The sequence below is a fragment of the Pelodiscus sinensis genome, chromosome 2, assembly GCF_049634645.1.
Source record: "Pelodiscus sinensis isolate JC-2024 chromosome 2, ASM4963464v1, whole genome shotgun sequence".
Taxonomy (NCBI): domain Eukaryota; kingdom Metazoa; phylum Chordata; order Testudines; family Trionychidae; genus Pelodiscus; species Pelodiscus sinensis.
This window is the reverse complement of record NC_134712.1, coordinates 223630261-223639537: the sequence shown is the minus strand read 5'-3', so window position 1 is coordinate 223639537 and position 9277 is coordinate 223630261. Positions and strand designations below refer to the sequence as shown.

At 53.1% G+C, this 9277-nt stretch overlaps 1 protein-coding gene across 1 annotated transcript; it reads right to left on the bottom strand.

Annotated features, from left to right (window-relative positions):
- Window positions 1-5886: 5886 nt before the first annotated feature.
- Window positions 5887-8747, bottom strand: PTF1A (pancreas associated transcription factor 1a). Its single transcript, XM_006119534.4, has 2 exons — window positions 6917-8747; window positions 5887-6410 (listed from the first exon to the last, which is right to left on the bottom strand). The coding sequence occupies exons 1-2, from the start codon at window positions 7545-7547 to the stop codon at window positions 6208-6210; spliced, it is 834 nt and encodes a 277-aa protein (XP_006119596.2). The 5' UTR covers window positions 7548-8747; the 3' UTR covers window positions 5887-6207.
- Between the last annotated feature and the right edge of the window lie 530 nt (window positions 8748-9277).

Sequence of the window (9277 nt, the reverse complement as noted above, 5' to 3'; positions counted from 1 at the left end):
AGGAGAGCCAGGCGGGGAAGCGCTTAGCGCCCAAGTTACTCTAGTGCTTGTCGTTCTGCTGTCGCCTGCGTTAAAAAGAGGATGCGCGTGGCCCTGCCGGAGAAGGGCTCTTTGATCCGTGGCTCCGGATAGGGTGGCACCGCCTGCCCTGCCCCAGGAGAGGCTCTAGCCATGGACGCGCCTCTCGCGCGCTCTGCAAGCAGCTCCGTGCAACAGGCTGCCCGGAGCAGGTGCATTGGCAAGGAAGGGGGAAGAGCTGGAGCTGGAGCTGAAGGCGAAGGCCCGGCGATCCCGGGGAGCCGGCCCTGGGCTGACGCTGCGCAGGGGTCAGGTCCCTCACTCCGGCGCCTCCAGGCTCACAGCGCCGCTGGCCAAGCAGCCCGGCGCCTCTGGCGAGGGAGCTGCGCCGCTGGCATTACGGCAGCCAGCAAGTGCTGCTGCCGCCGCCCGTGGGGAAAGGGGACCCTACTCTGCCCCCCACGGCAGCTGGGTGGGGGGCTCCTTACCCCGGGAGACATGGTTAGTCCCCTGGCAGATCCTTCGGAGATGCCCCAGCCTCTGCCCCCGGTCGCCCCCTGTGTCTCTAGCGCCGCGGTCCCGCCCTGCCTTCCCGGGACCCCTCTTGGAGACCTCCATGCGCAAAGTGGCCAGGCTAGTCGGAGAGCCTGCGCCTGGGGCCCCTTCCCGGCTCGAGGGGCCACCGACGGTGCCCGGGTCCGGGCTCAGACTGGAGCTGGGAGTTGCCTCCTCCCCGGGGCCGCCTCCCCCGGCTCCTCTGTGGTTCCCCGGAGTTCTGGGAGCAGCGGGGAGAGGCGGGGCGCATGCGCGCCTCTGGCCGGGGTCCCTCCACAGACGCTGGCTGCAGAGTTTGGGGAGAGTTTGGCCAAGTTTGCCAGGGAGGCAGCGGGCGCTCGGACGCTCGGCTCAAGCCGCTGGGGAGCGGGGCTGAGGCCCCGGGGAGCTCTCAGCCTACGGGTCGGGGCGGGCTGAGGTTGGGAGGCGGCAGGGAGGGGGGAGGAGAGAGGTCTTTGTGTGGCACAGGGAGACACTTGCGCACAAACGCAGCAGCGCGCTCAGCCATGGAGGCCTCTCTCCAGTGAGGCCACCTCCGCCCGGGCGCGCTTCATTTACAGCCTGAGCCATTCATCCCCCCTCCCCTTTGTTCGCCTTGAAAGTAATGCTGTGAATTAAAAGAAATGACAATATTTTCTGTCTGCTTGAAAGTCCAAGAGAAGGGCCCTTGAGCTTGGCAAAAATCAGGCAAATCATTCATCATGCCACCCCGCACCTGTGGTCTTGGCATTGAAAACCCTTCAGACCTATTCCTATTAAACTTAATTATTCCCCCAAGGCACACAATGGTTGAAATGGAGCAGGTTGGAGTCTGTTTATTGGTCGTAAATGTTTTTCTGAAGATCTTCTGAATCTCATTGTTAGCTCGTTGTTTGAGGCTGCCCTCTTTCTTTCAGCCTAGAGTAGCCTTGGACTTTTCAATTTTCAATCGTAACATCTGCTTAATCGTACGGATCAAAATATGGAGACACAAAACATATGTAATGGTTGATTTGTTAAATCCTGGTAATGAGTTATTAACAAGGGAAAACAATAGGCCAGGATGGTGAGAGCCTTATGGTAACAGAGTCACTTTATGTAACGCCTGACGTTTCCCTTCTTGATAAATGGAACTAAGGTCTGAACGCCAGGTGATAGCAAGAAAATCAATGTCTTTAGGGGCCAGCCCTGAGACTTTTTTTCTATGTGAAAAATTAGGAGACATAAAATTTAATTGGCTGATCGGGGGAAAGCAGTGGTCTTAAGTTTAATTGCCAGTAGGCTTAGCAAGGGAGACAAAACAAGATTTGGGCCTGTTTGTTTGCTTGCATCCCAGCTTCAAGTCCAAGTGTATCATTGAAAATGTGTTTTATTATAACACATGTCATGCTTTACAGTTCCCATATTGTGCAAAGACAATAGTTAATGGTACATTAAAGACAAGCAAACCATGCCAACCCGTCTTGGAGACATTGTAAGGGCCTCTCTCTTTGCTTGTTTTAGGCAGCTGCACTCCAGCACCCAGAAGCACAAAAAGACCAAGTTTGAAATACCAGGTGCATCCTAGAGAAGCACGACAGGGATTGATATGTTATAGCCTAGGACATGAACCTAGCAATAAAGATATCATTTCGATTGTCTGCGGCTTCCACGCCATGTAAAGCAAGAGGCGCCGGAGCAGCCTGTTTTCTGGCAGCAAAGCTTTCCCTCCCTGGGTTTCCCTATCTCCCTCAGCCAAATCCGAACACCTGTTGGCCAGACCTCACATCCCGTCGTGGGAATCGTTCCCTACCAATGATTCCAGATCTCTGAAATGCAATTTGTTGTGGAATTATTTAGGACCATTCCCACAGGCTGCAGAATGCTTTGGAAAGAGGGAGATTTACCAGGGAGCACTCAACTGGTGTTTGTTCAACCTCGCAGCTGGTACTCGATGCCACCGAAAGATACATTAATGAAAATGGGATGAGTTCATGGATTTAAGAGGCTTCACATCCTATACAGTATAGGGCGTTAATCCTAATATTGGCAGATGAGAAGCCATGGGAATCACAGTGGGACAATTTCACAGTGCCAATGACAGACTCTTTATGCGCACTGCTTTGCTGAAGGAGGCTTGCTCTCTTTCCCATACCTTTTCTGTATTTTAGGGCAAAGAGATTGATGCCTGCAGGTTTTTATGGGGTCTTTTTTTACAATTAAATTGTCTTTTCAATGGGCTTTAAGGGGCATCACGAATGTTATTGGTCTCAGAAGGACGGTGTCGCTCTATACATTACTAGACACAGATTCCCCCCTCTCGAAAGGCTGTGAGAAGTTACATGGCTCGAAGTCTCTTTTAAAAATACAAGCAGCCTTTGTGATATTCCTTTTCTCTTTGTTTTTAACATAAATCAGAGATCTCTGTGCTGGCCGGGTGTGTTTCTCACATGGGGAATGTGAGGGGGTATGGCCTATAATTAGTCACATCCTTAAGCAGCCTGCACTGAGACTGAGAAACCACCAAAGAGGAGCATGAGAGGCGAGGTCGCCGCATTATTTTCATAGCTGCATAATAGCCATTGCTTCTCCTCCTAGCACTGACAGAAGATACCTCCACGTTAGAGCAGGTGTGAACTGAGTTGGGGAACGGGGCAATGTTAACTCAAACCAATGTAATCTGTAGCCTCTGGCACGGAAGTCTCAGCAGTTTGGGGGTTTTTTAGGCAGTACAAATATCAAAGTAGCTTTTAAAATACGGCACCAGCTTTGACCAGGCACAGTCTTTTGATTGATTAACTCAGTTTTAAAGAGGGACATCATTCATTTTAGCCAAAGTAAATGCCTGGGGGAGTGGAAGCTCGTTTATACATATTCTTATTGCTACAATTATGGTCCTCAGTGTGGTTGGGAGACAAGGGGCAGGCTGATTAAGAAGAGGCTGAATAGCTGTCACTCATGCTTCCCCACACGCTGGTCCTTACAGTGCAAGGCAGGATTCCTGACCAGCAAAAACCCTACAGCTCCTGCAAATTTCAGCGTTGGCTCCTGCCACAGTAGCGCTTGTGTCGGGTTCAGCCTTGGCGCTCTGCTCTCCTTTTGGACAGGAAGACCTGGAATGATACGTTCCTTCTGCCTTTTGCTGCCGGGTTGTGTTTGCAGAACTGCTGCATTAGAATGAATGGATTATGAGTAAGTAAAAAGAAGCTGTCAGTCTCTTTGAAGATTGTGTTTAAAGGGACTTGCCAAGTCAAGACAGGAGAGTGACAAGATAGAGACCCTGGTGTTTTACATGCGAAGCCCGGCTCTTCCGCTTGATCTGCATCATACTAAAGGATGTGTTGAAGCATTGAATCACAAAAAAAGTGGCACGCCAGAGAAAAGGTGCCACATAACAATGATGGTAGTGTTTTAATTGTGGAGTACCACATTACCAAAGCCAATTGAAACGGAGGGGTCTATACAACAGAAGAAAACGGTACAACACTTCCATAACTTATAATTAAGCTGAAGTCCGACTAACATTTGACTTTCTAATGAGTGTAATGAGATTACATGCCTGATGGAAGCATTTGTGCAAAACCGACTTTCTGTGTTTAATGAGGTCCTAATACAGGACAAAATCGAATTATAGTTTGACTCTTTTTCTCTCCCAAAGAGCACAGTTAAGTTCAATTACTCTGGTGCAAACGTCTCCCTCCCGTTGTTGCAGAATGGCGGAGAGAGGGAGATTTGCACTCTGAGACCAACACAGATTTTTGAGCTTAAAAAAAAAAAAGACCCGGAGCCCCAGCTCTGCAGTGTTTGTGTGGGTAAGTAGCTCCTCTAATTGCTATTGGAAGTGGTCCATGCCATCCGCGCTAGCACAAGGGCAACTAAATGTGTTTAACTAGGTTAATGCAATTAGCAGCCATGCAACATATTGCTCCCAGTTTGTGAGCTCTAAAAAACCGAGTCCAGTATATGAGGAGTAATAATTATACCTTGGCTCGCCAGTGCCGTTCCCATCCGCCTGGGCACCTCGTTTGGTCAGGTCTGCTTGGGACTCCGCGTGCAAGGCTGGGTGGGCATCTGGGGCTCTCCCGGGAGCAGTGACGTCGGCGGCTGAGCCTGAGGCGCGGCGGGTACCACGGGAAAATCAGCACCTGCAGCGCTGGCCAGCAGCAGCACCAGGCCCGCAGCCCACGCTCCCCCTCCCAGCTCCCCCTCCCAGCTAGGTTCGAGCGCTGGCCCTGGGACACCCCCTCCCCCAGCAGCGCATTAACCCTTCCCGCGCTGGCCCCCTGCGCTCTGCCAGGTGGAAGGCCCCAGGGGCGCGCGCTCTGCGGCCTCCTTGGCTCGTCCCAGGCAGCTGAGGCCAAGGGGCAGCTAGCAAAGGGCTTTGACATCAGTGGGCGCTTTACCTGAGTAAGGGCTGCGAGGCCCGGTCATTTATCCCTGGCCACAGAGAAGCGCCTCGCTCAAATGACCCCCGCCCCCGGGATGGGCGCTCCTTGGCATCAGGCGTCTCCTGGAAGGCAGCCTGGCGCGGGGGCAGCGTGCGGCCCGGGGAGTGCGGGTCCGCCGCCCTGCAGCTCTTAGCCCGGGAGCAGAGCTGCTGGGCGCGCTCTGGCCTGGTGCCCGGACGCTGCCCCAGCGCCCTGCTCCCCGGGGCCACTGGCTAGGAAATGCACCGCAGGCTGCCGCGGGAACTCAGTCAGGCCGGTCCCTTGTCCGCTTCCTTCCGCGGGTTCTGCTGGTTGGTGCAAGATGCCGCGTGCGGGGGGAGCGGGCTCGGCGCTGCACGGATCTAAGGGCGGGCTACCCAGGCTGTTTCCCAGAAGTTACGCTCGTGGCGGGGTTGGTACTAGCAAATTGCTCGGGGAGCGCTGGTTAAGCTAGTGCGGAAGTAGCAGCCTCCATCTTCGGGGAGCTCGGTGTCATTGCAACGCAGCCCAGGGGCACGGGCGCGCCCATTGGCATGAACAAAGCCGTGGCGTTAGAGCACTGCGCGGGGGCACGTCTCAGGGGGTAGTAGAGTGAAAAGGGGAAGTATGCCCTCCCCCATGTAAGCACGGCCCCCAGAAACGCTGGGTGTGCTGCACGCTAGTCCTGTCCGGTGCAGAGGCAATGGTACGGGTATAATAAACGCTTGCATTGTGCACCAAGTCTCCTCCGGACCCCTCAATCCCTGTTTTCAGGAAATGCCCTTTTAAACGCCACCGCTATTCTTGGACTTCTTCAAGGGAACTTGTCTCTGATTTAGCTGAAACTTCCAACTTCATTATCTTTCCTTTATTATTTGACTTTAATGTTATATTGCCCGATAGTCTTAGGATTGATATCCAACAAAATAAACTAGTGTACACGATTTACTCGAGCTTTATTATTAACAAACATAGAAATAGTCCACATGTGGTAATAAATTATTTTTCATGTTCTGGAAGTGTTTTCCAAACAGTTTTATCCAAAGGTGCTGGTGGAATAAAACTATTGCATATTTTAAAATCAGGATAAATTATATAAATTACAATACAAATAGACAATACTACCTCATCTCTACTTGATAATAAATAGATAAATAAAAACATTGATTGCCATTAGATTTTGAATTTTAAATTACGTTTAAAATATAGGTTTTTACATACAAATATACACTGGTGTCGTGCTTACATTTACAGTCAAAATATTCACGTTTCATGATACAAAATCAAAAGGAGGTTCGTTTTCTATGTTGTTTAGAGACGATTTGTTGTTCAGTTTTCTGGGGTCTTCAGGGGTCCACACTTTAGCGGTTCTAATAATGTTTTGTTCTTTAAGTTGCTTTTCATCAGTCCATGACAGAGAATGTCCAGCAAGAGGAGGCAAGCCATAATCAGGGTCGCTTGGAGAAGGTGATCCTGGAAAAAGAGATCAAAAGGGAAATAAATATTTTGCCATATACCAGTGGGAACCAATCCACGAACCCCTTCTCTTTGTTCTTGGTCATTTCAGTGATGCAGGAGACTGACCCAGCTAAATGTATAAGCATTACCCCGTGGCATGCAAAGAATAGCGGCTTTTCTGGGTTTGAAAATACCAGATTTCCTCCCCCCCCCCCCTTCTACAGACCCGCTTAGCTGGGGATAGTGCCTAGTGTCAAACACTCTGCAAGGTTCCCTTCTCTATCCAAGCCGCAGTCTTGCGCTAGGAGAGAAGTAGTGGCAACAGGCAAGGTGCACATTCCTTCAGACAAACGAATCAAAGGAGAATGCACCGTGCGGGAATGCACCGTGCGGACGCCTTGGAGAGCCTGTGCAAGCCTGGCTGTGTGCGCGTGTGATGGAGGTGGCTTGATAGGTGCTATGCAGCCGTGTGCGCGCCAGGGAGGAATCTGCACTTGGGCGCCTCTGCGCTGTCCACTTACTTGTGCCCCGATGGCAGATGATGACTTTCTTGGGCTGGCTGGGGCCCTCGCTGCTGGCGCTCCGCAGGGGCAGGTCCGACTGCACCAGCTCGCTCAGGAAGTTGATGTAGCCAATGGCCAGGCGCAGGGTGTCCACCTTGGAGAGCCGCTTCTCGTAGGGCAGCGTGGGGATGTGGGACCTCAGCCCCTCGAAGGCGTCGTTGATGGACTGCATCCGCCGGCGCTCCCGCACGTTGGCAGCCTGCCTCAGCTGCTGCAGCTCGGCCTCCGAGCGCACCCGCCGGCGCCGCTTGGCTGCGCTCAGCGCCTTGAGCCTGCCCCCAGGAGACAGCAGTTCCGAGCCGGCCGCCCCGCAGCACTCGTAGGGGAAGCTGGGCGAGGAAGGGGAGGAGGGGGAGGAAAAGTTGGCCGCGGCGGCCTCGCAGCAGTAGCCCCCCTCGCCCTGCCCCCCGTCCCGGTAATACTCCTGGAGCTGGTGGCTCAGGAAGTCCACGTCCTGCTCCAGGAACTCGTCCGCCTCCAGGGGGTCGCGGGAGGACTGGTCCGTGAAGAAATCCTCCTCCTCGAAGTAGGGCGGCGAAGAGAAGGAGTCCAGCCCCCCGGGGAAATGCTCCAGCAGCACCGTCTCCATGCTGCGCCCCGGCCCGGGCACGCGGGGCGGCTGCCGCCCGGGGACCCCGCAGCCAGGAGCCTCCCGCTGCTCCCGAGCCGCTGGCCCCTGCTACTGCTGCTGCAGTCCCTGCCCGGCGCCTCCTCCGGCTGCAGGCGCTGCCCCTGCCCCTGCCCTGCCGCTCGCGGGCTCTCTGGGGAGGCAGGCTGGGGACTTGCTCGAGCTGAGGGCTGGCACGCGAGGATTCTTATAACTACATCCTCAGGCGCGTGCCATTAACCAGCAGCGCCAGCCAATCAGCGCGAGCGAGCCGGAGAGGGAGACCCTCAGGCGCTGGGCGGGGAGGGGGGTCCACACACCTAGAGGCTCCTGCGGGAGGAGGGGCGAGGCGGCGCCGGCGCCAGGCAGGGCAGGGGAAGCGCTGCCCGCCGCCCCCAGCTGCCCCGGCGGTGCTACCTGGCGCTGCTCTGGCACCTCAGGTGCTTGCACTCGCCTGGGGCGCGCGGCACCTGTAGGCGGAGGCGGGGAAAGGAAAAGTAGCTCCGAGAGGTTCTGTCTGCGCCCGACCACTGGGCTGGCGGGCAGGACCGGGGTGGCCCTGCCAGTCGTGGTGCTATTCACCTGTCTTGGGACGCAACCCCCAGCAAACCCGCCCGGAATCAACGAGGCTGGTCTTCGCCATGTGCACCCTGGAAGGGCTTTGCTGAGCATCACTGGGCAGGGTACAAGTCTCCAGGCTCGTCTGGTGATGCGGGATGCCGCCTGCCACCGACAGCACGAAGCCTAAGGCTGGAACGGTGCGCTCATACTCCGCTCAGACTGAGCTGCTGGGCGTTCCCATTCACCTGCTCTATCAGAAAGTATCGTGCTACTCGCCTTCTCCAGCTGTGCTCTCGGGAGACCAATTAAAGCAACGTGCGTCCATTTCTTCTGTCACAGAATAGGGACGTGGCAGAGCAAGTTTTGAGCAGCTCCTGCTTCACTGGTGACTTTACACAAGCAAGGTGTTGCACAGGAAATGAACACCGCCCTTTATTTCTGTATCAAACACACTGGCTACGTATAGAGAGCACATTCGCAAAACCCACTGAGGCCAACTATGCCTTCCAAAGAGGCGTATTTCTTGCCTTGATAGTTGATGTCTTTATTTGTCAAGCCCCTCAAATACTTTTCCACCGCGTGTGTAAGTGGTAACGCAGTTTATTCAGGGATTCTGTGCCTTTACATAGTTTTATTTTAAAAGCAAGCCTATGATTGATGGATTGCTTGAGTGTTAGTTTATTATTTTATTGACGTTTGAAATTAAGACGCTCTAACATCAGAATTAATTACATCAACTTCTTGCGTTTGGGTGTGTATCGATTTTAAACATATCGGATTTTACTTTTCCTCCCCTCCCCACTGCTCCTCTGACTTGAATGAACTCATTTTGCCGAGGTTCTGTTAATAATTCTCTAGCCGACTCTAATTGATTAAAGTGTTAAAAATTCTCAGTGGGGTAAAATGGATTACACATCAGATTAGGGAAAGATTATCTCTGTGATTCACGCTGCCATGTTTTGTCAGCAGTCTGTTGAGGTTTATGGAAATTCACTTTCCATTGTATTACTGAGCCCTTTTGCACAGATCAAAACAAAAATGGAAACATGCCCTTCCTATATCAGCAAAGCAAGTCAAGAAACCTAATAAATGACTAGACTTCAAAGCACTTAACAAAATGTTGATACCATAAGAGTTACATAAGACATAAT

Excerpts from the sequence above, each read along its gene's own strand:
- PTF1A (XM_006119534.4), bottom strand. The coding sequence starts at position 7,547 with ATGGAGACGGTGCTGCTGGAGCATTTCCCCGGGGGGCTGGACTCCTTC. Across the intron at positions 6,411-6,916 it reads CATCTGCCATCGGGGCACAA|GATCACCTTCTCCAAGCGAC; the intron begins GTAAGTGGACAG and ends CTCTTTTTCCAG.